At 49.0% G+C, this 27354-nt stretch overlaps 1 protein-coding gene, 1 long non-coding RNA gene and 1 pseudogene across 2 annotated transcripts; 1 reads left to right on the top strand and 2 right to left on the bottom strand.

The window, feature by feature from the left end:
- Nucleotides 1-835: 835 nt before the first annotated feature.
- Nucleotides 836-4324, bottom strand: NFKBIA (NFKB inhibitor alpha). Its single transcript, XM_056133658.1, has 6 exons — nucleotides 3949-4324; nucleotides 3197-3305; nucleotides 2646-2856; nucleotides 2320-2408; nucleotides 1942-2211; nucleotides 836-1408 (listed from the first exon to the last, which is right to left on the bottom strand). The coding sequence occupies exons 1-6, from the start codon at nucleotides 4173-4175 to the stop codon at nucleotides 1361-1363; spliced, it is 954 nt and encodes a 317-aa protein (XP_055989633.1). The 5' UTR covers nucleotides 4176-4324; the 3' UTR covers nucleotides 836-1360.
- Nucleotides 4325-11547: 7223 nt separating this feature from the next.
- LOC130041476 (uncharacterized) lies at nucleotides 11548-15306 on the top strand. The gene is made up of 4 exons (XR_008795067.1): nucleotides 11548-11644; nucleotides 11831-12111; nucleotides 12403-12498; nucleotides 14963-15306. It is a non-coding gene; the product is annotated as an uncharacterized LOC130041476 (long non-coding RNA).
- Nucleotides 15307-22310: 7004 nt separating this feature from the next.
- LOC130041475 (ATP synthase subunit f, mitochondrial-like) lies at nucleotides 22311-22674 on the bottom strand (annotated as a pseudogene).
- Nucleotides 22675-27354: the final 4680 nt, after the last annotated feature.

Here is a 27354-nt window from a genome sequence, read left to right as displayed (position 1 = left end):
AGCACAGCCAGGAGTGACCCTTTAGCACATAGCCAGGAGTAACTGCTGAGCACTGTGGGTTGTGATCCAAAAACAAAAACAAAAAAAAAAAAAAAAGAGAGAGAGAGAGACAGAGAAAAAGAAAAGCTAAACTTTTAAAAGCTTATTCAAAGAGCTCACCCCCTGCCTGCACTGTGACCCTGATATGTGCTCTGCTTTGTTCCTTCTAGTTCAAATACAGGATATTTTTTAGCACATTACCTGGCACTCTTATTTCTTTACGTGCACTGTCTTGTGTAACCTCTACCATGGCCCAGTTTATAAATGAGCAAAGGCTCAGAGGTGATCACTGGTTGACAAATCTCAGTGCAATCATACTATGGCAGTCCCATGCCTGATCCCGTGTCCTTAGTGGTCTCCCAGTATTCTGGTGAGATCTGCCCCCCACTCCAGGGCATGCAGTCAAGCCACACTGTTCTTGGCCAGGATAATTTCCTCAACGTGGAATAAAGGTTCTGAAGAGCTGAACCCAAGGGAATGGAAGGAAATGACAAGAGGGAAACTTCCAGCAACACCCAATCAGCTTACTGCCATCCCAACTCTGATGGGTGTTTCCTATCCTCCTGCCAACAGCCTAGCCCCCCCCCCCCCCCGCCCTGAATGGGGCGGGGGAGCTTGCAAAGCTGGGTTAGCAGTTACCCAGTGAGAAGCTGCTGTCTGGAGTTCTGTGGTCAGTTGTGCAAAGTGCTCCCACATTTGCCTAGGCAAAGTGTGGTCAAGGTCTCTCCCCATCTACCTGAGGACGGGATGACTCTCACTAGCCCCACACCAGCCTGGAGGAAACAGACCAGACAAATTCTGTTCATAAAAATTTGTTTAATAAATATACATCTTAAAAGTACCAAAATAATTACCAACAAAATACACTATGTACACCATTTACAGGAGGGTCACATAAATATATGACTTCTTAGCTCCACAACACTGAAAAGTGTTTTAACAACACACCAGATGGATACAAATCACGGGGTTCAAGTGGACGCAGTCACAAATTTCATGGTGGTTCCAACAATAAGCACAATAAGTTAATCCTTCCATTAAATGTTGGATGGCTTTTCTCTAAATCCCCACAGAAGTAAGGTTTAAAAGGTTCTTTGAACTCTAGTGATCTTTCTTGCCCCCATTCCAAAGTTCACAAAAATAACAAAATGAGGGCCAATCCAGCACAGAAAAGTATTCTGGGTCCGACAGTGTGGAGTGTGGTTTAAGTGCACCCTGATATTTTTTTTTCCTTTTTTTTTTCCTTAAAAAAATAAAACTTTGTTTTTTTTTTTTTTTACAAATATACAAAGTCCATGTTCTTTCAGCCACTTTCTGAAGCTTATAATGTCAGGCGCTGGCCTCCAAGGACACAGTCATCATAGGGCAGCTAAAAACAGAGGAGAAAAGACACATTAAACTTCTGATAGGTTTTTTTTTTGAGGGGGGCGATTGGGGGTGGGGGGTTTGGGGACACACCCAGCAGTGCTTAGGGGCTATTCCTGGCTCTGCACTTGGGGGGGGGGGTCAATCCTGGCAGTGCTGGGGGACAAACAGTATCAAGGATTGAAACTGGGGTTGGTTATATGCAAGGCAAGCAAGCGCTTTAATCCCTTTCCTATCTCTCCAAGTCCCCTTCCAGAGATTTTGCTAAGGTGCTGGCATGATGGCCAGCGAGGAAAATAAATCAAGCCTTCTGAAATTCCATATCCCATCACCCAAATATAAATTAACTTCACGGGCAAGTTTCGCCTTTCATGCCTTTAATGTGTTTCATCTTTAAAAAGGGTTGGAGACTGGGGAAGAAAAGGAGCCAAGCTCTGGCCTATCGTTGCACAAAGTCTGCTGAAACCCTGAGAGCCTGGGAGGGGAGGAGGGAGAGATGGCCCGCACGTGGAGTGTGAGGAACCGGTGGACACTCACCTCATCCTCCTCCGTGGACTCGGACTCTGTGTCAGAGCTTTCCTCGTCCTCATCCTCGCTCTCTGGCAGCATCTGCAGATTTTTTTGCGTGAGCTGGCCCAGCTGTTCCTGGATCTCTGTGCTGGGGCGGCCCCAGGTGAGCTGGTACGGGGAGTAGCCTTGATAGGTGACCTTGTTGACATCAGCCCCACACTTCAACAGGAGGGCCACCAGGTCAGGATTCTGCAGGTCCACCGCCAGGTGCAGGGCAGTCCGGCCATTGCAGGGCTCCTGATAGTGAAAGGAATTTGAGATGGTCAGGCCTGGAATTTCCACTCCAAATAAGACATGTGACTTTTGCTGTGGAAGAATCAGGCACACCTCTGCACCTCAACTCACCTGTGCATCGATATCAGCACCGAAGAGCACCAAACACTCCACAATGGCCAGGTAGCCGTGGATAGAGGCTAAGTGCAAACACGTGTGACCTAGAAACAGGAGCAGAAGTGTGATTACTTGCTTCAGTCCTCCCCTAACTATTCTTTTTAATCTGCCAATTCTTCTGCCTTGGAAGAACCCAGAATGCTGGTTCCTGGTTACCTAGCTCAGTGGCAGGCATTAGTGAGGCCTCTTAGACCTCTGCCATGCACAGGCTGAATGTCAGCCCTTGCCTGTGCTACTTAAGTCTGCCCATCCCGCCCATCTCTAACCCTGCAGACACTCACCGTTGTAGTTGGTGGCCTTCAGGATGGAATCTCGGCGCTGGGTCCCACACCTCTGAATCAGGACGCCCACGCTGGCCAGGCAGCCCTGCTCACAGGCCAGGTGTAGGGGGGTATTTCCTCGAAAGTCTCGGAGCTCCGGATCAGAGCCAGCTTCCAGAAGCGCCTCAGCAATTTCTGGCTGGTTGGTGATCACAGCCAAGTGTAGTGGAGTCTACAAACAGGAGGGGAGAGAAGGACGATAAACGAAGGCTCCAACCCTCACTCCAGGCCCAGGAACCTCCCACCCCGACCTCCTCTGGGTGTGGGTGTAGGTGGGGTCCTCCCAGAGGACTGTAAGGAGGGGGCAAATACTAGTGTCCCAGCTAGACTACAGAGGTCTCACGCACGGAACCAGCGAGGCTAGCCCTTTGACTGCTGGTGGATCCCAGTGTAAGGGTGGGGTGGGGGCACTAGCCATGCCCATTGGCTGTGCACTTAAGAGAGGGTTGGGAGTGGGGGGCGCTGGGCTGACTTCTGAGGTGGAGGGTCGGGCGCAGGGGCCAGACGCGCACCTGCTGCAGGTTGTTCTGGAAGTTGACGAAGGCCAGGTCTCCTTTCACCCTGCGGACCACTTCCATGGTCAGCGCCTTCTCTTCGTGGATGATGGCCAAGTGCAGGAACCTGCGGGGCGGAGGGAAAAACCCCAGGGCTGGTGAGTGCACGGCGTGGGGCCCAGGGAGGCGCGGGCTGCTGGGGATTGCGCAAGGTCGGGGTTTCTGGAGGCCTCGGCCTCGGTGTTTTCCGCGAGGTTATTATGAGCTGAGTGTTCCTGGCAGGCGCCCAGGGACTTTCCGCCCTCCCCCAACCCCCCCCTTCCCCGGGCGCCGGCCAGACCGCCCCGCCCTCCCGCCGGCCGGAACGCCCTGTACTTCCCCTCCCGGCCGCAGGGCGCCTGCCAGCGGGGCAGAAACTCCCGCCCCCCCCCTTGTGCAAGCTGGGACTTCGCGTCCCTGCCACCGCCCCGCCCCCCCGACCCGGAGGATCTGCACTGGAGATGGGGGGTGGGGGTGTGTGTGCAATGCGCCGCTGCAAAGCTGAGCTGCGGGGCTGGGGAGGGGGCTACGCAGCCAAGTGGCGTTGCACCACCGGCTCGGGGGCGCGGGGTGGTAGATGCATGGGCCCAAGAATGCAAGGCCCTGCAACCTCGCGGGCCCTGCAGTACCCATTGCAGACCCAGGTGCAGACCCTGTGCACCCAGTCTCCCCCTCCCCCTCCCCCACTCTTCCTCCCACCTCCGGGGGATTGGAGGGGATGCCACACTTACGAGTCTCCGTCCTCGGTGAGCTGCTGCTTCCAGGGCTCGGCAACGCTGGGCGCCGCCTGCGTCTCCAGGCGGATCTCCTGCAGCTCCTTCACCATCTGCTCGTACTCCTCGTCTTTCATGGAGTCCAGGCCGCTGTCGTGGCGGTCCTCGAGCAGCCGCTCCTTCTTCAGCGCGTCCCGGGGGCCGTCCGGGGCCCGCTCCGGGGCTGACGCGAAGAACTGAAACATGGCGGGACTCGGGCTCGGGCTGCGCTCGGCCGCTGGCGGCGTGCTCGGTGCTCGGTGCTCGGTGCGCGGTGCTCGCGGGCTCCCGAGCTCCCGGGCGGGCTGCGCGCTCGGGGAGGCTGCGCGCTCGGGGTGGCTGCGTCCGGGGCTGCTGCGCGCTCACTGCGTCTCCGGCGGGTGGCGCGGCTGGAGGCTTGCACTGTGGGCCTCGGCAGCGCCGCGCAGCGCCCTATAAACGCTGGCAGGGGATTTCTCCGGGGCGGGGTCAAGCTAGGGAATTTCCAAACAAGTCAGACCAGAAAAAGAGAACTGGCTTCGCTCTCAGCTAAGGGGGGAAAAGCAGCCTAAACTCGGAGCTGGGGTTCAGTGGAGAAACTCCCTGCGATGAGCCACTGGGGTCATGCACAGGGAACTTTTTGATGAGCGCTGAGTGGCTGGAAAGTCCTCCGGGCCAGCCCCCTCCCGGTACTTCCCTGCAGCCTGCACCCGGTAATCCCGACCCTTTGCAAACCCCACTCCATTCCCCGGGGTTTCCTATAGCCGAATTGATTGGGGGGGGGGCGGGGGGGCCTTCGGTGGCTGAGAGTTCAAGGATGCAAGCCCTGCTGCTTTTCATCGGGGATTTGCTAACCAGCCCGATCCTTTCCGGGTTTTCTTGGGTCTTTTGAAAATCCGAGTGGAAATGATGGTTGTTGCGGGGATTCGCTTCCCCAAACTGCGAGGAAGGACGCGGTGTGGTGAGAAGCTCGCAGGCTGCCTTTTGCGTCTCTGCCTCCTGGTTCTTCACCCTGCAGGGGCAACTAGCGTTCCCCCCCCCCCCCAAAAAAAAACCCTTGAAGTGGAAGTGATGAAAGTTTTGTCGTTAACCGCCTATAGGCTTGGATAACCCTCAAATCATTTCCTCGGGATTAATAATTCTGACTGTGAGGCCGGGGGAGGCACTCTACCTTGAATGTGGAAAAAGTGCTGTTTATGATTTTGTAACCAGCATGGTGAGTTTTTGTTATTTTTTTTTTTTTAAGGAAAGCATGTTGCTTTTCAGTAGAGCTGGTTGATGCTGTGCAATAATGAAATCATCCCTGAGACCCTGATGGTTTTGCATGGTGCTGCTGCAAGAAACTAGATCCTGAGTGTGCATCTGGAAGCACAGCTGGGCAACTTTCCAGGAGCATTTGGCACAGGAGACTGAGAATGGGTTGAGGTGCGCCTTACCCAATATGGGACATCAAGGATGGCATAAGAAAGTTACACTGAGGCATTCTGCGGGCTCAGGGCAGCGTCTGCAAGGTCCATCCAGCCTCTGCTGAACCCCTGATGCTAAGAGGGGGCAGCGGCTGCCCCTGCCCCTGCAGAGGCATCAGGCATTGCAGGTTCCTCAACAGGGGTCTGCACCTGCACAACTAGAAATCATACTCCCCATCCCCCACCTTCATGTCAGAAGGCTGATTTCATCTACTCCTAGAATTGGTCCAAGTAGCAGGAAGCAGCCTCAGTTATTCAGAATTAAGGTCAGGAGGTCTGTATGAACTTGCAAGAGATCTCTGCTGATTCTTCAACCCTCTTTATCTTGACTTACTAACTAGTCCTTTTCCTCTCACCTCTCACCTATTCCTGAGACTGACAGACATTAATCAGACATTAATATCTGAATGTTAGGAATCAGGGTCAAGGGGCAATGAGACACAATTGGAGTGGGGTGGGGGTTCACTCTATCATGTATAGCTCTATATGGCTTCAAACAACTCCAGTGCAGAACATACCTGGAAACCAGAAAATGTGAGCAGACGGTGCAGAAGAAAACTTTAGAAAGACTTTTATGGATTTTCAGCACTTAACATTCTCACCACCTGCCCCCCACTCCAGTTGTAATGATCACATATTAAAATAAAAATTTGTCACTTGTCACCTCTGTAGCTTATGATATACCAATTACACAGTTACTGGGACAAGGTGGAATAGTAACTCTAAGGAGGAAGCCTCAATTCTAGGCTCTACCCATAGGGAACAGCATATCAGAGACATCAGCTCACAGCTGTGAATAACTGTGCTTGTAATAACATCAGACTTAATGCTGTTTTAAGTATTTTTCCAGCTTAAAAATATTATCGCTTGGCAACAAACCCATTTCTAACTGCTTAAGGGTGACTCTGGCTCTTGGAAATATCACAGCATAAGTGTCTGGAAGGACTCCAGTACTTTATGAGACACTATAGTTCTCAGAATTAATCGCGTAAGATAAGTATTGTTCCAACTTTCCTAAAAAGATAGCTGAAATGCAGCAGAAATTTACCTAGGCAACCTAGAGAAGCTTATGTTATTTCCATCTCAACCATAGCCATCATTTCACCAAAGCATTCAGTCTGAACACTTTTGAAAACACACTTTGAAAATGAGACCAACTACACTGAAATCTGGAAGATGCTCAAAATCACTTGAGACCAACTACACTGAAATCTGGAAGATGCTCAAAATCACTTGTTATAAGATACTCAGGTAATACAAGATGCTCACATTTCACTTGTTAGGAAAGCTTCTACCTTCTATTTCACCATATCCGTGTCTAAAAAAAATACACAGAAATGTTAAACTCTACATGAGCCCCTTATAATGGATATTCTAGGAGAGGATTTTTTTATCTGAAGGTTTTTAAATGATCATTAAAGGCTGAAGAAACAATTAAGGCATTTGCTCTGGTGGCTGACCCTGATCCCTGATACTGCATAAGGGATTCCTAAACACTGCCAGGTGTGGCCCTAAAGAACAGTAATAATACTACTAATAAAATTTAAATTGTTATTTATTTAAAAAGAAAGTCTTGCATGTGTAAAAGGAATCCCAGCACTATTTCTTGCAACTCTTTCTTGGTTTTATGTTTATGGTCTTCAGCACCCAGATTCTGTGTTTCTGATTGTTAAGTGTGACACCTAGTGGCAAAAGATTGGCCAGGCCAGCTGGGATTGATCACGTGCTTTCAGTAGTTTGAGGACCTGCTGGACCTTGATGACCTGTTCTAAGGTGGGGATTCCCAGGAGGTCACTTTTGTTTTTCTGCAACCTGGGAGACTGTTTTGAATAAAGTGATCCAACAGGTTTTTCAGTCTATAGTGTATAGCTCTATATAGCTTCAAACAACTCCGGCTCAGAACGCACCTGGAAACCAGAAAATGTGAACAGATGGTGCAGAAGAAAACTTTAGAAAGACTTTCATGGATTCTCAGCACTTAGATTCTCACCACCTGCCCCCCACTGTACCTCATTCTCAACATTTCAGTTTGAGATGTCCATGCTAAGCTTCGAGCATTCAAATAGATTCAAAGATGTTAAAATCCTAGACAACTCCTTTTTTAAATAAATTGAATCACCATGAGATACGTTTACAAAACTTTCATGTTTGTTTCAGTCATACAATGATTGAACACCCTTTCCTCTACCAGTGCACATTTCCCACCACCAATGTCCCTTGTATCCCCCGCCCCCCACCCCACCCCTGCCCTGCCTCTATGGCAGACAATTTCTCCCATACTCTCTCTCTACTTTTGGGCATTATGGTTTGCAATACAGATACTGAGAGGCTATTATTATTTGGTCCTTTATCTACTTTCAGCACACATCTCCCATCTGGAACTATCCCTCCAACCATCATTGACTTAGTGATCCCTTCTCTATTCCAGCTGCCTTCTCCCCCAGCTCATGAGGCAGGCTTTCAACTATGGAGCATTATTCCTGGCCCTTCTCTCTCATGTCCTTGGGTATCAGTCTCATATTATGAGATAACTAATTTTAAAAATCATTTACCTTTTTGACTTTTGAATGCAAAAGAATGCATGTGTTGGGCCAGAGAGAATACAGTATGTAGGTACGCTTGCCTTGCATGGAGCTGACCTGAGTCCAGTTCCCAACACCACATAATTGCAGCACTGCCTGCAGCACTGCCAGGATTGGCCCTTGAGTACAGAGCCAGGAGGAAGCCCTGAGCACTGCAGACTACACTTTCTTCCTCAACAACCTCCCCTCCCTCTCCAAGAATGAATGTAGAAACCATAAAGCATTTTAGCTCAGGCTGTAGCTGGGAAATGTCAGGGTGTTTCAGGACTATGCCCCTCTGACACTGGTGCATTCTCTGGAGTGAAGTACAGCATGGACAGAGCAGCATGTCTGACCGATGCATCTGGGTACAGCAGCTTGGGGATTTGTGTAGGTTCACCCAGGTGGACGAACATTTTTTCTTTCTTACTATCTTACTGTCGATTTGCTCGAGCGGGCCCAGTAACGTCTCCATTGGAGACTTTGTTGTTACTGTGTCTGGCATATCGAATACTCTCGGTAGCTTGCCGGGCTCTCCGGGAGGGGCGGAGGAATCGAACTCGGGTCGGCCATGTTGGCCGCTTGTAAGGCAAACGCCCTACCCGCTGTGCTATCGCTCCAGCCCACTATCTTACACAGCATGTCCTGTGCTACTTGCTGTAGCCAGTGAAATAAAAAATTGTTCTCCTCTAGCCAGTGGTATCTTGGTGCTGTGGTGCAGTATCCGGTCAGCAGGACAGGGCAGCCCCTTGCAGGCAGAGTTGGACTCAGAGACCTAAGCTCTGGAACAAGAGTTTTCCCTTGTCCAAAGATCTTTGTTTTTGCTTTCTGGGCCACACCCAGTGCTGCACACGGGGTTACTCCTGGCTCATGCACTCAGGAATTACTCCTGGTGGTGCTCAGGGGACCATATGGGATGCTGGGAATAGAACCTGGGTCGGCTGCATGCAAGGTAAACACCCTACCCGCTCTGCTATCTTTCTAGCCCTCCCCCCCAAGATCTTTTAAACCCTGTGCTAGAAAATAAGGGTTTACACGTTCAACCAAGTTCGGATTTTTCTTACAAAGACTAGATTTTTAAAAACTTGAATCCTTCTTTCCTCCCTCCCTCGCACCCTCCCTCCCACCTTCCCTCCCTCCCTCCATCCCTCCCTTCTCCATACTTCCCTCCCTCGCTCCCTCTCTCCCTCCCTTCCCTTCCCTCCCTCTCTCCCTCCCTCCCTTCCCCTCCCTCCCTCCCTCCCTTCCCCTCCCTCCCTCCCTCCCTCCCTTCCCCTCCCTCCCTCCCTCCCTCCCTCCCTTCCCCTCCCTCCCTCCCTCTCTCCCTCCCTCCCTCCCTCCCTCCCTCCCTCCCTCCCTTCCCCTCCCTCCCTCCCTCCCTCCCTCCCTCCCTCCCTCCCTCCCTCCCTTCCTTCCTTCCTTCCTTCCTTCCTTCCTTCCTTCCTTCCTTCCTGCCTGCCACACCTGGCTGTGCTCAGGGCATATTCCTGGCTCTGTGCTCAGGGGCCACCCCTGGTGGTACCCAGGGTACCATATGGGGTAATGGGGATTGACTCAGGGGCGGGCATATTCATGGCAAGCACCTTAATCTCTCTCGAGCCCTGAAACTCTGATTCTTCCAGTAAACAGTTCTTTGGACGTCCCTGTGCTGCTGGGCCCCGTCCAGGTGCCTTTGGCTGTGCTGCCTTATGCATATCTTAGGTAACCTGCTGCCAGGGAAGGAGGTGCCCGCATGTGTCACAAGGCCAAGCTTTTGGCTCTGTCTTTTCATTGTTTGTTGCTTGTAACCAGGAGAGACCTACGGCTTGTGGGACGCCGCTGTCTTCGTTGGGATTCAGAGAGAAATAGCCTGATTGGAACCGAGGCCCTGCTGAGAGGCCCGTGGCCTCCTCCTCACGCCAGTTTATTTGCTGTTTTGCCCTGAGTGTAAATTCATTCTGGGTTTTTTTGGGGCATGAGGACAAGTTTCACACAAAAGAAGGTACTCATTGGCATAGGGGACAAATGGCAGGGAGCCCCTGTTCTTGGGCACCATTATCCTGATCCTTCGTGACATCCAGAGGCTAAAGGCACCACTGGAATTTGAATGGGGATGTGGGTATTAATTTTCTCTCTATGGTCTAAGGTGAAGTTTCTTAAACTGGGGTCAGACCTGTGTAACATTCTTTTGTTTTGTTTTGTTTTGTTTTGTTTTGTTTGGGGCTACACCCAGCAGTGCTCAGGGCTTTCTCCTGACTCTGTGCTCAGAGATCACTCATGGTGGGATTCAGAGGACCATATGGGGTGCCAGGGATCTAACCCAGGTTTGTGGTGTGCAAGGCAATCTCCCTACCTGCTGTGCAACTCCAGCTCCCTAGGACTGTGCAACTCAAAAAAAAAAAAAGCTTTAAATTAAAACTCTTTATAACTTCTTCCAGTGAAATTTTGATTTTTATACTTATTTTATTTAAGTATACATACTCATGTCACATAATAATTTCTCAAGTGATTGACTCCACATAGATTGGCCCCAGATAGATTGGCCCAAGAACGATTGGCCCTTGAAAGGGGGTCAAAGTGGAACAAGCTTAAAAAGCCCAATATAAGGTCTTGGTAATGATTTATGTGTAAAGGTAAAAAGAATGAGAGCTGCAAATTTGCTTCTGAATATAAACGTTCAGGGATGTAGCTGATCCTCACTTTTTCTAATGGTCATTAAGATTGTATGGCTCCAACTCTCCCTTTCAGAATTTCTGTTCTCTGGAGTCAAGCCCCAGATTACCTGGATCTGTATTAGAAACTGGAAAGTATCCCTGAGGCTGTTCAGGGGAAGAATCCCTACAGGAGAATTTATTCCAACAGTTATTCTTTTGATGATTTATTTCTTTTTATTGTATCACCATGAGATACACAGTCACAAAATTGTTCATGATTGAGTTTCAGTCATACAATGTTCCAATACCCATCCCTTCACCAGTGTACATTTCCCACCACCAATGTCCCCAGTTTCCCTCTTGCCACTACCTTCTCCCCCAGTCTGCCGCTCTGATTTTTAAAATATTGAGAGCAAATTCAAGCCCATAGGAAGGGAGACAGAAGCTCAGAGAACTCGCGCAACGGCTCATAGCACCTTCTGTGCAAGCACATGGTTATTAGCACCACACGCACCACGCACCATCCTGGTAACTCTGCCATCTGCCATCCCCATGCTGCCAGCAGCTTCCCAGCTGCACCAAAGCCAGAATAAGAACCACAAAAAGGGGTGCAGCCACAACCAAAGAGATGTGTGAGCGCCATGGCCGGGAAGTGCCAGCCCCTGAGAGCACCATGTAAATGTCTCAACCAAGACTGCAAACCTCGGTGAACACTGGGCGTAATGTGCGAGCACCACACCCGAATGTGTGACCCCCATGCGCAGCTCAGCTTTAAAAATACCGTGTGTGTGTGTGTGTGTGTGTGTGTGTGTGTGTGTGTGTGTGTGTGTGACAGAGGCCACCAGCAGGCGGAAGGGAAAACTAATCTGGAACATTTTCCCTTTGTTACCAGGTCAGAGTCTGGTCCCATGACTGTGACGGGCTCCCTGTGGAAAAGTCAGAGCCTGACTCAGGAATACACATCATTTCCCATCCCCTAGGGCTGCGTCGAGGCCACAAGGTTAGCAACAGAACACGGATACTTCCTAAAGGAGAGGTAGGTGAACACCCCACATCTTTGGTTGCTGCTACTTGAAAATTGGGTCAATTTAGCAGAGAATTTAGAGGCATGTGAGAGGGCAGGGGAGCCCCGCTAAGATCATGGGCTGAAACCAGGAGGCCGGGGAGGGGGAGGGATGTGGGTGGGGTAGCAGCACCCGACTCATCATGCTCCACCATGCAGAAACCCCAGGGTGCTGGAGAGTGCCAGGAAGAGCAGCTGGAGTTGACCCACGACCACGGCTCTGCAGCATGGAAGAGTGGAGGTTCGCTTCCAGGCGGCCAGAGCCCCAGGGCAGGCAGGGAAAGAGAAGAGGGCCATTCCCTGGGGACAGAGTCGCCCACGGGCTGAGCAAAGCAAGGAGTCCGGCTGGGGGCCACCGCGCACTTTCTTCTCGTTGACCTTTGTCCGAGTCTGGACACCAAGAGAAGTCTGGATCGCGTTGTCTGCGGCGACACCTGCAGGTCAGCTGAGGAATAGCAGTACTCTGAGGAATCCTCAGATTCTAGAAAAGTTGGCTTGAGCACTTGCTGGGAGAGTGGATAACTCGCTTTGCTACTCGAGCTGCTCATCCGGCACAGTGTCAGGGCGAACCCCGCACCGTCCTGGAATCGCCAGCTCTGCCCCTCTCATGCCCGCTATGTTCATGTGAGCGCAGGCCTCCTGCGTTTGTTATTTATGCTTTTTATGGACTCTCCCCAGGGCCTGTGGGTGATAGACTTTATGCTCCTTAATCCTCACCATCTCTCTGATAGGCCGGCCTCATGCACTCAGGAACTCGAGGCTCAGACAGATTCAGAAAGCACCTGAGTGTTCCAGCCCGCCCATTCAGATCTTAAACAAATTCAGAGGTAGGGGCATAAACCACACATTTATGTTTTCTATAGTTAAAACAATTCGGGTGGTTTTTTTTTTTAGGGGGTGGGGGGGAGGCACACCTGGCAGTGCTTAGGGGCTTATTCCTGCCTCTGTGCTCAGGGATCACACCTGGCAAGCTTAGGGGACCCAGGTGAGCTGTGTGCAAGGGCAAACACCCTACCTGCTCAACTATCTCTCCAGCCACGGAAAACAATTAGTTTTTAAATTGAAACAACATTTTCGCGTGACTAAAAACTTTAAGTTCTATCACTCTGCGGCCAGAGTGATGGAGCAGGCAGAGTGCTTCTTGCCATATACGTGGCTCACTGGGGTATGATCCCCAGCACCCCTTATGGTCCCCCAAACCCGCTAGGAGTAATGTCTAAGTGGTGAGCCAGGAGTGATCCCTGAGCACAGCCAGGTGTAGCCCCCAAAAGAAAAACACAAACAAAAGCACCAAAAAATATATATTCAAAATTGTGGGCCAGGGAGATGACTCAGAGGATTGGAGCACAGGCTTGCATGCGGAGGCTGAGACTAGAGCCGGGGGCACCGCATGGTCTTCTGAGAGCACTTCTAGAAGCAGCCCTGGAGTACTAAGTCTCAACTAGCTCTGAGCCTCACTGCATATGGCTCACCAAACCAAACCAAACAAAAGTTCAGTTGTAGTAAAGGGTTAATGATGTAATTTTCAACTAGATCTTTCACAGTGCTTCAACACATCATCATCATGTCACTTCCTATAGCAGAACCTCTAGTGACCAGCCTTGGACTGTGGGACAGAGTCTGAATTCCTTGGGCAGCACTGAACCCCTCCAAGGTTGAACTCGGCTTGATGTTGTCATGCCCAGGCCCACTTCTCTCCCACACTAACACGTTGCTCCTGCCCCTCTGGCCTTGGGTGGAATATGCCCTCTCCATTTCCTTCTGGACTAAGGATCAGCTGCTTGTTTGTCCTTGCCTGGAACCAGCCCTTTCCAGGGTCCTTCCCTGTCTTCTTTCCTTGGAGTGATCCATGTTCTTTTGAATCCTCCTCATTCTTTTGTTTTGGGGCCACACCCGGTGATGCTCAGAGGTTACTCCTGGCGGTGCTCAGGGGACCATATGGGATGCCAGGGATGAAACCTTGGGTTGGCCATAGGCAAGGCAAGCACCCTACCTGAAGTACTGTCTCTCGGGCCCCCTTCTCATTCTTATGGTCTGCTTTGCACATTGGCCTTGTGGGCACAGAATATCTTACACCTCTTACTAACCTGCTGTTTCCCTCACCTTTTTTAAAGAAATATTTTTTGTTTTTTTGGGAACTTCTGGCAGTGTTCAGGGCTTACTCCTGATTCTGTGGTCATACTTCATACTGGAGAATCCCAATCACTTCTGGAAGAGCTTGGGAAACCCTATCGGGTTCTGGGAATCAAACCTAGGTATGGTGCATGCAAGGCCAAGTGCCTTACCCATTGGCCTACTTTTATTCTATTTTCTTCTTTTCTTTTCTTTTCTTTTCTTTCTTTTTAGTAAATCAAGACAGTCTTTATTGAATGAAACTTACTTAGAAATATGGGAAAGGAGAGAAAGAGATATATGTTCAAGAGAGAACATGGGCTTTCCAGAGTGGAAAAAATCAAGCAAAGAAACATAGCGACAAGCAAGAGATGTGTGTAAGGGAGGACATGGGCTTAAAGAACAAGCCAACCACTTAAAAAGTTTTAAAAAATAGTGTTCACTCTAGAAGTCCAATGCGCTATCCATTGCGCCATAGCACAGCGGTAGGGCGTTCGCCTTACAAGCGGCCAACATGGCCGACCCGAGTTCGATTCCTCCGCCCCTCTCGGAGAGCCCGGCAAGCAACCGAGAGTATTCAACATGCCAGACACAGTAACAACAAAGTCTCCAATGGAGACGTTACTGGGCCCGCTCGAGCAAATCGACGATCAACGGGAGGGCCTTTACCTTTACCTTTACCTTTAGTGTTCACTCATTGGTGCTGGGGACGAAACTCAAAGGCCTATATCAGGATCACACCTGCTGCTCCTGTGCTCTGCTACTTGACCCCTTGCCCCCACCCCCCATTCCAGCCTGCATATCATGTCATGTGCTTGTACACAGAGTTGGATTTTTGGGGGGGGGGTCACACCAAGCGATGCACAGGGGTTACTTCTGGCTCATGCACTCAGGAATTACTCCTGGCGGTGCTTGGGGGAACCATATGGGATGCTGGGAATCAAACCCGGGCTGGCCACGTGCAGGGCAAACGCCCTACCCGATGTGCTATCTCTCCAGCCCAGACTTTTAAGGCAGGTGCTTTTGCCATTGAGCTCTCCCCAATCCTCGAGTCCCCTTTTATTCTAGTTAGACACTTGGTCCCTGAGGACAACAGTCCCAGTGGGAGTGAAGGGATTATAGGTAACCCAGATATACAACCAAAATGACCGGGTCCCCTTTTCTGCTTTTCTGCTACAGGAGAATGACCTCAAAGGTGGGGCACCCTACAAAGAGGAAGACCCTTCTCAGAGCCCTTACTTCTGGGGCTGGTGAGCTCTACAGGAGAGGAAATGACGTATATTTGCTGTGGAGCTAAGGTGCCCAGATTTATTTGACCCACTGCCCCCTTTTCAGTAAAAGTTTCACTCATTTCCCCCCTCCCCAGCTCCCTGGAAATTTACCTTTTTAAAACACCATAGTGGAAACACAGATGGTTTACACTTGGAATGACTCATTGGATGGTGTGCACCCCAAGATTGTATAAGAGCTCGTGAAATTGATTTGACAAATGGAAAAAATCTCCCAGGGGGTTGAAAATTAAATCTATGTATCATTTCAAAATGTTAAATTTATGTCACAAAGCCACCGATGGAGAGAAACACAAATTGCAGTACTGCCAGGACCTGGGCATTAAGTGAACACACAGTGGGGCGGTGCCCCATCTCACATCCCTGGACACACTCACCCAGACTATCCTGTGTCAGAACTTGGTCGGTGACAGAAAATGAGGGGCAGGAGGTTAACTGGAGCTTATTCAGGGTGACTTGGAGCTCAACCTGGGAGGCTCCACCAGACCTACACCTTGTACCTCTCAAGACTGCAAAGCTTGGGGTGTGAGCCCTGGACGGCGGTCTCCAGGGAGGAGCCCTTCTCCAGTCATCCCTGTTCCTGCTCCTGTTCCAAAGCAGCAACATTTCCAACACAAAATACCAACTGCCAGGGCTGGACCCAGTTTGGCCGAGCCGACCAGCTCGTACATAATTATTACCCAAGGACCACGAGTGTACCCAGCAGAAGATGTGGTTGGCTGCCTTTAGGATTTGGGCACTATCTGAGCTTCATTTCCTGGATGGGATCTCTTGAAAGAATAGAACTGGAGGGGGCCAGAGAGATAGCACAGTGGGTAGGGCACTTGTTTGACATTGGTCTCTGGCATCCCATTCAGTCTCCTGTGAACCCAAGCCAGGAGGGATCCCAAGCACAGAGCCAGGAGTAAGCCCTGAGTATTTGCAGGCATGATACCCCTCCAAAAAAGGAGGGGAGCGGGACTGGGGGGCCCTGACCCGGCTAGGACAGGCCCCGCACTCTGAGCACCACTGCTTCTGCACAGCATACCCCCTGAACACGATGGCTGAGGCAGGGCACTGCTCATTGTGCTGGATGGCAGAGCAGCTTTGCAATTTTCCACTGTGAAAGAACTGACCTCACTTCAAAGGTTTTTTTTGGGGGGTGGGGGTGGGGTGGAGTGCGGGGAGTCGAGCACCAGGGAACAAACCCATAGCTTCATCCCCACGGGGCTCCAGCCTGCCTCTGAGCCACATCCCGGCCTCATCATTTCAAGTCTTGCTCTTTCTCACTTCCACACAGTTCCTCAGGCCGGGCTCAGGCCATCCTGTAGGCAGCGGCGAGCTCACAGAGAAACTGGGGGCCCCCGGAAGCTGGGGAGAGGGAGAGCAGGGGGGAGGCCACGAACTCCAACTGAAGCACAGACTAGCTCTCCACCCCCGCCCCAGCACTGCTGGGGTGGCCCCTAGAAAAAAATTAATCAAGTGTATGGGCGGGCTGCTGTCTAAAAATAGCTGGGGGTTCTTGGGGCAGCCTCCCCTGCGGCCACACGCGCCACAAAAGGAACAGCTGGGGGTGGGGGTTCTGCCCACAAGACAGGGCAAACCCTCCGCCCCTGTTCCCCTTTTCAGCCTCATAAGCAACGGCCAGGCCGCAGTGCACTCCGTGCTCTCAGAAATGTCACAGCCCGCACACGCTCACACCTCGTCCCCCGCCTCTGCCGGGAGACTTTCCCGCTGCACCTTCACACCCCCCCGAGCGCTCCCGCGGGATCAGCGCAAACGTATGGCCCCAGAGGCCTTTCGAGCCAGGCCTGGCTAGCATGAGGGAAATGTAAAATAGTTAAGCATGCGGTCTGACAAAGGAAAACGGACTCTCTAAAACAGTCGCCGCAAAGAAAAAACAAATGTCAGTTTGTCATCTGCTTATGTTGAGTGCTTATTTTGTGCCAGGTACCCTGCTAAAGTCTGAATGGACCCAAAATCAATGAAAATACGAGGGCCCCTGCTTTCTGGAGATTCTAGGCTAGTAGGGCAATGGGCAGAGGATTCTATTCGGGTGTCACAAGGGCTGTGCTTCAGGTGGGAAAGGAGGACTCTGGGAGCCTGGGTCAAGGGCCCCAAGTGGACAGCGATTGCCCGTCCAGCAGAGTCTCCTGTGTGTGGTCTTGGAGGTTGTACCAGGCCTCATCTGTGGGAAGCAGGTGCTTGATTATGGAGCGACACCCCCAGAACAGCTGTTATGGGACTGGGTGAAGGACCAGTGCCCAGAGGTCAAGAGAGCAACCATTTCTGAGTTGGGGGGGCCTCCTGACCCATGTCAGTGCCAGGCAGGAAAGAAATGTGTGACCCAGGGCCTCACGGGATGGGGGTGGAGCCGGGCTTGTCCTCCCCACCCCAACGAGACCCCAAGTCATCACCCACGAATGGCCTGTCTGGCTCCTGATCAAGTTGTTAAACGGCCATGATCCCAGAGACTCAAACAAATCTCAAAACCCAGTGGCTTTTGGCAGAAATGCATCCGGACCCCACAGTACGTTACTGTCGCCGGGCCACCCCAGGGAGGAAAGGGTATTGTCCCTCAGCCTGCTCCCTCTTGGTGGCTTGGTAGCCGTCATCCTCCAGAGGCCATTGGACAGTCAGGCTCGGGCCCGCAGTGATGAAACTTGTTGGGCCTCACGGGATGGGGGAGGGGGGCGGGAGCCGGGCCTGTCCTCCCCACCCCAACGAGACCCGAAGTCATCGCCCACTAACGGCCTCTCTGGCTCCTCATCAAGCTGCTCAACAGCCTTGATCCCAGAGACTCAGAAACAAATCTCGAAACCCAGCGGCTTTTGGCAGAAATGTGTCCAGACCCCACAGTAGGTTACTGTCGCTGGGCCACCCCAGGGGGGAAAGGGTGCTGTCCTTCCACCTGTTTCCTTCTGGTGGCTTGGTGGCCGTCATTCTCCAGAGACCACTGGACAGTCAGGCTTGGGCCCGCAGTGACGAAACTTCTTGGGCCTCACGGGATGGGGTGGAGCCGGGCCTGTCCTCTCCACCCCAACGAGACCCCAAGTCATTGCCCACGAATGGCGTCTCTGGCTCCTCATCAAGCTGCTCAACAGCCATGATCCCAGAGACTCAGGAGCAGATCTCGAAACCCAGTGGCTTTTGTCAGAAATCCCTCCAGATTTAAGTGTTAAAATTTTGGAATTTCAAAACCACATGGCCCTACTGCAGCCACGTGACATCATATGTTATTCATAACCAGCAATAGAACAATTTGTCTATTGTTGCCTTTTCAGCAGATCTGAGTGTTGGGGTAAAATCTCAAATAATAATGGTGAGTCTGGTGTCGAAATATTGAATGTGATCAAAGTAGAGAGAGAGGAATGTGGAAATCATCTACCCCACAGGTAGGGAAAGGGTGTGGGATGGGGGTATACTGGGGTTCTTGGTGGTGGAGAATGGGCACTGGTGAAGGTACAGGTGTTTCATTGTATGACCGAGACTTAGACCCGAAAGCTTTGTAACTGCTCTCATGGTGATTCAATAAATAAAATTGTAAAAAATGAAAAAAAAGTAAGGTGGAGTTCATGCACAATTCAATCAGCGAATCAGTGGCTGAATAAATAGCAGTACTCCTACAAAAAAAAAAAAAAGAAATGTGTGACCACGTGACAGAACCAGAAGCTGGAACAGTTCTCCGAGTGCCCCCAGACAGGAAGGCATGTTTACTCATGCTGACCGTGTGGGTGTGTGACTGGAAAGAGAGGGAGACACTGAAGGAGAGATCTGAGGGGAACAAAACTGGGGTGTGTTGGGTGTCTCCACGCAAGTGAAGTGTGTGTATTTCTCAGAGAGAATAGGGAGGGTGGGAGCTCAGAGAGTGGGGTGAGTGGGTCTCTCAGTGAGGGGCCAGTAGTGCTGCTCAACAAGCACAAAGGCCTGAGGTGGGGATTCAGAGGTGTGGCAGGCAGTCATTGTGAGTGATGTGGTGTGAGTCAGGGGTGGAGGAACGGGAAATGGAATTGGAGAGAACAGAAAGCTAGATCCATGCTGGCATTTTAGGAATCGATTCTTGACAATTCTTTTTTTTTTTCTTGGCTTATTTGTTTGGATTGGTTGGGCCAATTGCTTACATTGAGGAAATCCTCCCCCACAAAACATCACCCCCATTCGGATGTAGGATTTGCTTACATTGAGGAAATCCTCCCCCACAAAACATCACCCCCATTCGGATGTGGGATTTGCATTTTTGCTTTTGAGGGAATATTTGGAAGAGAGAGAGAGAGAGAGAGAGAGAGAGAGAGAGAGAGAGAGAGAGAACAGTTCTCCTCAAGGGGTGAGGATTTCCTCAGCAACTGCATGTTCTAGAATAATTGAGAGCCAGCTGGTCAGGAGAGACCAAGCAGGAAACTGGTGCTTCTGATCACCTTCATGTTCCTGTGCCCCTCCCACCCCACCTCCCATCCACGCCCCATACCACACCCTTCCATCATTTCACTAAATTTCAAGAGAATTGCCCTGGCAACTCAGCCACATATTTCTTGTATTACCAATGACATTGTCTTCTCTTCTGGGAAACGTGGACCCACCCATTTGAACTGTGGGTCATGGCACAGCCCTCTGGCTGGGCAGCCTACTTTCTTTTTATGGTCAAATCTTGTGGGTCCCCACAACCACCAGTATGGGGAGAAGAAAAAAGGTTTATTAGTGTATTAAAGGATAGGCAAGGATGTATATCTTCCTGAAGAATAACAGCACATATATTATATTACATAGTGTATTATAGAGAGAATGTACAGAGAACATATATATAGAGTTCTTAAAACGCATTAAATTGCTGCAGTGGAAAGCAAACTGCCACCAGTCTGGGATCACTGGCTTCAGAAAGTCTGCTCTTTCTTTCTTTCTTTCTTTCTTTCTTTCTTTCTTTCTTTCTTTCCTTCCTTCCTTCCTTCCTTCCTTCTTTCTTTCTTTCTTTCTTTCTTTCTTTCTTTCTTTCTTCTTTCTGGCTTTTTGGTCACACCAAGCAATGCTCAGGGGTTGCTCCTGGCAGTGTTTGAGAGACCACATGGGAAGCTGGGATCAAACTTGAGCTGACTTCATGCAAAGCAAACGCTCTAGCTACTGTACTATTGCTCCAGCCCCAGAAAGTCTGCATTTTCTCATGTTATCACCCAAAAAGTGTGACCAACACTGAACTGGCTCTACTGCACTGAGCAGAGCCTGCCAAGTAATAAGTGTGAGTCTGAGGTTAGGTCCTGCACAAAATGTGAACCAAAAGACGTAACGCTGAGATGCAGATCAAAACAACTATGAGATATCATCTCACACCACAGAGACTGGCCCACATCCAAAAGAAAAAAGTAACCGGTGTTGACGCGGATGTGGGGAGAAAGGGACCCTCCTTCATTACTGGTGGGAATGCTGACTGGTTCAGCCCTTTTGGAAAACAGTATGGACAATTCTCAAAAAATTAGAAATTGAGCTTCCATTCGAGCCAACAATACCACTTCTGGGAATATATTCCGGAGAGGCAAAAAAGTATAGTCGAAACGACACCTGCACTTTTATGTTAATTGAAGCACTGTTTACAATAGCCAGAATCTGGAAAAAACCCGAGTGCCTGAGAACAGATCACTGGTTAAAGAAACTTTGTTACATCTACACAATGGAATACTATGTAGCTGTTAAAAAAGATAAAATGAAATTTGCATGTAAGTGGATCAACATGGAAAGTATCATGCTAAGTGAAATGAGCCAGAAAGAGAGGGACAGACATAGAAAGATTGTACTCATCTTTAGAATATAAAGTAACAGAATGGGAGACTAACACCCAAGAATAGTAGAGATGAGTACCAGGTTTGCTCCATGGCTTGGAAGCCGGCCTCACATGCTGGGGGGGAAAAGCAGCTCAGATAGACAAGGGAGCACTAAGTAAAGGGTGTTTGAAGGACCCACTCGGGATGGGAGATGCGTGCCGAAAGTAGACTATAGACCAAACACAATGGCCACTCAATGCCTCTATTGCAAATCACAACACCGAAAGGAGAGAGAGAACAAAAGGGAATGCCCTGCCACAGAGGCGGGGGGAATGGGGTGAGGGGATGGGTGGGTGTGGGAGGGGGTGGTGGAGAATGAGCACTGGTGGAGGGATGGGTACTCAATCATTGTATGACTAAAACACAAGGACGAAAGTTTGTAAATCTGTAACTACCTCACGGTGATTCACCAATAAAAAATTTAAAAAAAAAAGGCGGGCTGGAGTGATAGCACAGCAGGCAGGGCGTTTGCCTTGCATGCAGCCTGACCCGGGTTTGATTCCCAGCATCCCATATGGTCCCCCGAACATGGCCATGAGTAATTCCTGAGTGCATGAACCAGGAGTAACCCCTGTGTATCACTGGGTGTGACCAAAAAGAAAAAAAAAGAAACCCAAAAATTAAAAAAAAAAAACGACGCATTTCTGGACTCTAAGAAGTAAAGTTCTAAACTAAATGGGCTGGAGGTCTCTAAGAATGTTGGTAATTATTTGGGTTAATGTTTTCAAATTGGTGCATGAAATGTCACTTCTAGCAAAAACAAAGGTGATTCCTTAATGTCCCTGACAATCTGGTTTTGATCCTTCAGAGACCACATTTGTTTCTGTGGACAGAATGTAAATTTGAAGCCATAGTGGCAAATTATCAGGTTATCTTGAACGTAAAATGATAAAGTTCTAGGATCTGGAGGGAAGACAGTGATAAGTCTTGTGTACATCTGAGCCTGGTACCATATATGGTCCCCTGAGTATGGAGCTAGGAGCAATCCTTGAGTACAGAACCAGGAGTAATTCCTGAGCACACAGACACTAGGAATAACCCCTGAGTGCTACTTGTTGTAGTGTCCCCAAATTATAAAGTTCTAGATTTAAAAAGATGTGCATTTGGGGTGGGGTGCTAGCCTTGCATTTGGCCAACCCTAGTTTGATTCCTGGCATCTCATATGGTCTCCTGAGCACTGCCAAGAGTGATTCCTGAGTGCAGAGCTAGGAATAACCCATGAGCACTGCTGGGCTAGGTGTGATCCCTAAACCAACCAACACCCAAAATGTGCATTTTTATTAATATGTGTACACTCTAGCATGTTAGAACACACACACATTTTTTCCCCCATTCTGCGTCTAATGGACTCTCAGTGACACACATACTATAGAGGATAACTTTCTGTAGATAAAATTCCCACTTCTCTATAACACCCAGAAAAATACAAAGGGGAATTTTTTTTTAGCTATCTGGAACCGGTCATTTATTGGGTGGTATGAGGATTTGGGTGCAGAGCAGAGTGGGAAATGCAGGGCATCCTTCCCCTCAGCCTTCAGTGGTACTTGCGATGCCGTTTGTGTTTGAGTTCATGGTAGGAGCGGCAGCCGTTGAAAAACATGTAGGCGGCCAGCACCATGGACACGCCGGCCACGCTGCCCTTCTTCAGGTTGATGTACTTGTCGTAGTACCGCTGGTAACCTCACTGAAAGGCTCCACCAATGCCTCTCGGGGTGAAGTCCCGCATCATTATCCAGCTTGTCAGCTCCCCAAGTTTGACATCCAGGGGTCGCTTGTCCTCCAGAGGCACGCCTGAGGCCATGTTGGGGTCCTAGGTGTCCGCTCAAAGGGGAATCTTTTATGCACGCAGAAAAATACAAAGGGGAATCTAAGAATTTAGTGTAAGAATCTAGTGTAAGGGTGGGCACTTTTTCTGCCAAGGGGCATTTAGATATTTATAACATCATTTGCAGGCCATCCAATGCAGGCAGACAGGTCCTGGGCACCCTTCATGAGAAGCCCATGTGTCTGTCCTGTCCTGTCACATACCAGGCCCAGACCCCAGGATTTTCTGGGCCTGAGGCAACCCGTGGGCTGGAAATTCCCCACCCTGCCTTTTGGCAACTCATCCAGCTTCTCAGGTCTGAGTGTCTTTGGGCCAGGGCATTTTCCTCCTCATGCTGACTATAAGTTTTATTTCTTTTTATAGAGGTGACATTAGCTTGCAACATCATGTTTGTTTTAAGAGTACAGGGTCACACCTCTTCAAATGTTGGTCGTTACACCATGTTCACCATCGAAATTTGCATTGTCCTGTACTCCTATCCAGTGCTCACACGCTCCGCCCTACAGTTTTGACATCAGAATCCAGTGGTCCGTTTCTGTTTGTTTTGTGGTGTGCAGCTTGGATGAAACTTTAGGAGCCTGTGCTAAGTGGATTAAGTCAGAAAGATAAACAAATGAGATGATGTCGCTCACGTGGAATGGAAAGAAACCAGGTAGGGACATTTTTAGTTAATTCCTAGACTCTTAGTCTTATGTCCAGCTAAGCCTTTATGCAGAAAGCTTGTCTTCACTTTCCTCTCCAAGGACACTAGCAAACACCTCTAATGCCTGCACTTAGGAACAGTATGAGGCGAGGACGGAGTCTCAAACTTTGTTCTGGATGGCCTTTGTGCAGGAGCTAAATTTTCATATCCCTAAATCTGTTCAATTCAAATGTAATTCTGTTCAATTAAAAGGGAGGAAAAGGAAACTTGGCTAATGTCTCTTTTCTTTGACCAAGTGAGATAATACTATAAATGTCGAATGAAGAATGTCTTTTTGGAAAACAACTTAATGGCAAACATCGACACTGCTTCCCAACTGGTGGAAAAAAAAAAACCCTCTAAATGCCAAACCACGATAGCAAAGTTTTTACTACTACCCCTGACCCAGTAAGTCGTCATTCTTTTCCTTCACCCAGAAAAACAAATTCTATGACCCCGTATTTACATGAATCATCCTGTGAAAATGATAGCAAATGTGACAGCCGCAGACAGTTGTAATTATCTAAATGTCTTTCTATTTGCCTCTTGAATGGCTAAAACCTTATAATCAAATCAGAGTGAATGCTAATTAAAATCTAATAGAGCTTGAATTAGTTTGATTAGGTATCAGAATTTGACTCCAATATTGTTAAATCGCAGACAAGGCTCATCAAGTCACACTAAAAATAAGGATCGTAACCTCAACGGTAAAAGAAGATGGATTCATTCAATAAGAGAAAGCAGGGGCTGTTTTGTATGGTGTCACCGCCACCTACCGGCGATTAGTAGAACTGCAGAAAAAATATATTTTTAAACTTTATTATTATTATTATTTTTAATTGGGGTCAGAGCTATAGTACAGTGGGTAGGACCTTTGCCTTGCATGCATCCAACCCAGGTTTGGTCCCCGGCATCCCATATGTCCCTTGAGCACCACCAGGAATAATTTCTCTTTTTTAAAAAAATGTTTTGAAATTTTTATTAGTGAAACATCATGAGGTACGGTTGTAGACTTACAAATTTTTGTGCTTGGGTTTCAGTTATACAATGATCGAGTACCCATCTCTCCACCAGTGCCCATTTTCCACCACCACTGATCCCAGTATCCCTCCCATCCCCTACTCCCCCCATCCCACCCTACCTCTGTGGCAGGGCATTCCCTTTTGTTCTCTTGTTAGGTCCCTAGGGACCCTGAGGGAGATTCCAGACTCTACAAATTAGTAACTCTCCCTTTCCTGCTCCCTCCCTAGCAGAGCCTTAGAGTGAAACCATTCCTTATTGGAATGCAAATTCTGAAACCATTTGTTGACTCTTCCCTGTTGGGATGTAAATTTGGGAACCATTTGTTGGGCCTTCCTTATCTATTACCTCTGTAAGAAACTTTTCCCTTATCCACCTCCACCGGAATGTAGGGCTTAGAATCAAAGGAAGCCAGGTGATAACCAAATGTCCGAGTTACCAGATGCCCACTAGCCATAATGCCTATGTACGTAGATGCTGATCATTGAATCTATAGGCTAAGGAATGATGTACTTTCAAGTGGATTGGTTAAGAAAGTACATGTTGTTACAAATCTATTGGCTATGAAATGCGTGGGCTTTGCTGTAACGGCCAGTGAAGGCCTATATAAGATCCCCTTTGAAAAAGTCCAGGGTCTTGCCTCACCTAACTGACCTGCATGTCTGTGTAGGTGGCTTGACCCTGGCTAGCCAGTCTTACAATAAACCTTGCTTGCTATTTGCAGTCTCTGAAGTCTCTTTGTCATTAAAGGGAGATCACGATATGCGCCCTCTGTGCCCTAACACTCTCTCTCCTTTTGGATTTTGTGGTTTGCAAAAGAGCCATTGAGTGGCAATCATGTTTGGTCTATAGTCTACTTTCAGCATGCATCTCCCATCCTGGAAGGATACTCCCAACACCCTTTATTTGGTGCTTCCTTCTCTGTCTGAGCTGCCTTTTCCCCTAGCGAGTGCGGCAGGCCTTCAAGCCATGGAGTAAACCTCCTGGTACTTATCTCGGCTATTCTTGGGTGTTAGTCTCCTATTTTTGTTACTTTATGTTCCCCAGATGAATGCAATCTTTCTATGTCTGTCCCTTTCTTTCTGACTCATTTCGCTGAGCATGATACTTTCCATGTAGTACCACTTGTATGTAAATTTCATGACTTCGTCTCTTCTAACAGCTGCATAGAACTCCATTGTGTAGATGTACCAAAGTTTCTTTAACCAGTCATCTGTTTTCGGGCACTCAGGTTTTTTCCAGATTCTAGCTATTGTAAACAGTGCTGGGCTGGAGCAATAGCACAGCGGTAGAGCGTTTGCCTTGCATGCAGCCAACATGGCTGACCCTAGTTCGATTCCTTCGCCCCTCTCAGAGAGCCCGGCAAGCTACTGAGAGTATCTCGCCCGCACGGCAGAGCCATGGCAAGCTACCCGTGATGTATTCAATATGCCAAACACAGTAACAAGTGTCACAATGGAGACGTTACTGGGCCCGCTCGAGCAAATCAATGAACAATGGGAGGACCGTGACCTGTGACCATAAACAATGCTGCATCGAACAAACAAGTGCAGATGTCACTTCAACTATACTTTTTTGCCTCTCTGGGATATATTCCCAGGAGTGGTATTGCTGGGGCAAATGGGAGTTCAATTTCTAATATTTTGAGAATCGTCCATACTGTTTTCCAAAGGGCTGAACCAGTCAGCATTCCCACCAGCAATGAAGGAGGGTCCCTTTCTTGCCACATCCGCACCAACACCAGTTGCTTTTGTTCTTTTGGATGTGGGTCAGTCTCTGTGGTGTGAAATGATATCTCATTGTTAAAATCTTTTCTTTATGAGGTCCAACACTTGGCCCAGCCCAAGAAGTTTCTATAAGCAAGATAAATTATGTGTAGAAATTTGAATTTTATGGTTAAATAGGATTTGTGTCCATGGGAGATTTTGCAATGACTTTTTCCGGAAAGAAATATGGTGTAGTGGCTGGAGCGGTAGGGCGTTTGCCTTGCACGTGACCGACCACGGTTCGGGTTTGATTGCCAGCATCCCTGAGCATTGCCAGGAATAATTCCTGAGTGCAAAGCCAAGAGTAACCCCTGTGCATTGCTGGGTGTGACCCAAAAAGAAAAAAGAAAGAAAGAAAGAAAGAAAGAAAGAAAGAAAGAAGGAAAGAAAGAAAGAGAAATATGGTGTATTGGCAAGGAATAGAGGCGAAGTTGGATGGACTGAGTGGGCCAGAGGATGAAGTTGGGAGAAACAGCCCCAGGGATGCTTGAGAAAGCGAGGGAATGTGTGGGAAGGTGTGGAGGCAGGCGTGCTCCATGCCCAGAGGACTCACTCCTCCCAGAGTCTCTACTCCTGGAGGAATCACTGGTTATTTGTTGAACAAATAAGCACAAATCTCTGCTGTGAATAGCCCCCAAATCCCGTTGAGTAAGATGTGTGTACTATGCGCACTTCTTCACGGATCTCACTGTCAACTGGTTTGGTTGCATGGAGGGGGTCCAGAGGAAAATAAAAAAAAATCTAACCTTAGAACAAGTTATCTAATAAGAGAGAACTGACTTGTCAGAGAGTAAGAAAGAATGCTTGGGTGTGCGTTCTCTGAGGCTTTGCACCTATGACAAAGCCTTTTATTCTATACTCATGCTTAAGCACTTAATCACTTAATCACTTAACTTCCTGTTAATCATCCATTTGCTCAAGCGGGTGCCAGTAACGTCTCCATTTGTCCCTGTCGCGTGCTAGTGTAGCCCAATAGCGTCTGTTCGCTCTAGGAACATGGAGAGCCTCAAACCGATCGTTCATGATCTTGATGAAGAAGTCTGACCATCTGGTAGGTGGGCAGCCACGCGGTCTTTTGACATCCGGTGGAAGCCAGTAGGTAACAGCTCTAGTCCAGCGGTAGTCTTAAAATCTCATTACGTGGCCAGCCCATCTGATTTTTGATACGTTGGCAAACGAGACAGCGTCCCTGATTCTTGATCG

This window comes from Sorex fumeus, unplaced genomic scaffold, assembly GCF_029834395.1.
Source record: "Sorex fumeus unplaced genomic scaffold, SorFum_2.1 ptg000098l, whole genome shotgun sequence".
NCBI classification, from domain to species: Eukaryota; Metazoa; Chordata; class Mammalia; order Eulipotyphla; family Soricidae; genus Sorex; species Sorex fumeus.
The sequence above is the reverse complement of the archived record's forward strand: the minus strand, read 5'-3'. Positions and strand labels throughout refer to the sequence as shown.

Excerpts from the sequence above, each read along its gene's own strand:
- NFKBIA (XM_056133658.1), bottom strand. The coding sequence starts at position 4,175 with ATGTTTCAGTTCTTCGCGTCAGCCCCGGAGCGGGCCCCGGACGGCCCC. Across the intron at positions 2,857-3,196 it reads TCCAGAACAACCTGCAGCAG|ACTCCACTACACTTGGCTGT; the intron begins GTGCGCGTCTGG and ends TCCTGTTTGTAG. Across the intron at positions 2,409-2,645 it reads GAAGGCCACCAACTACAACG|GTCACACGTGTTTGCACTTA; the intron begins GTGAGTGTCTGC and ends TCCTGTTTCTAG.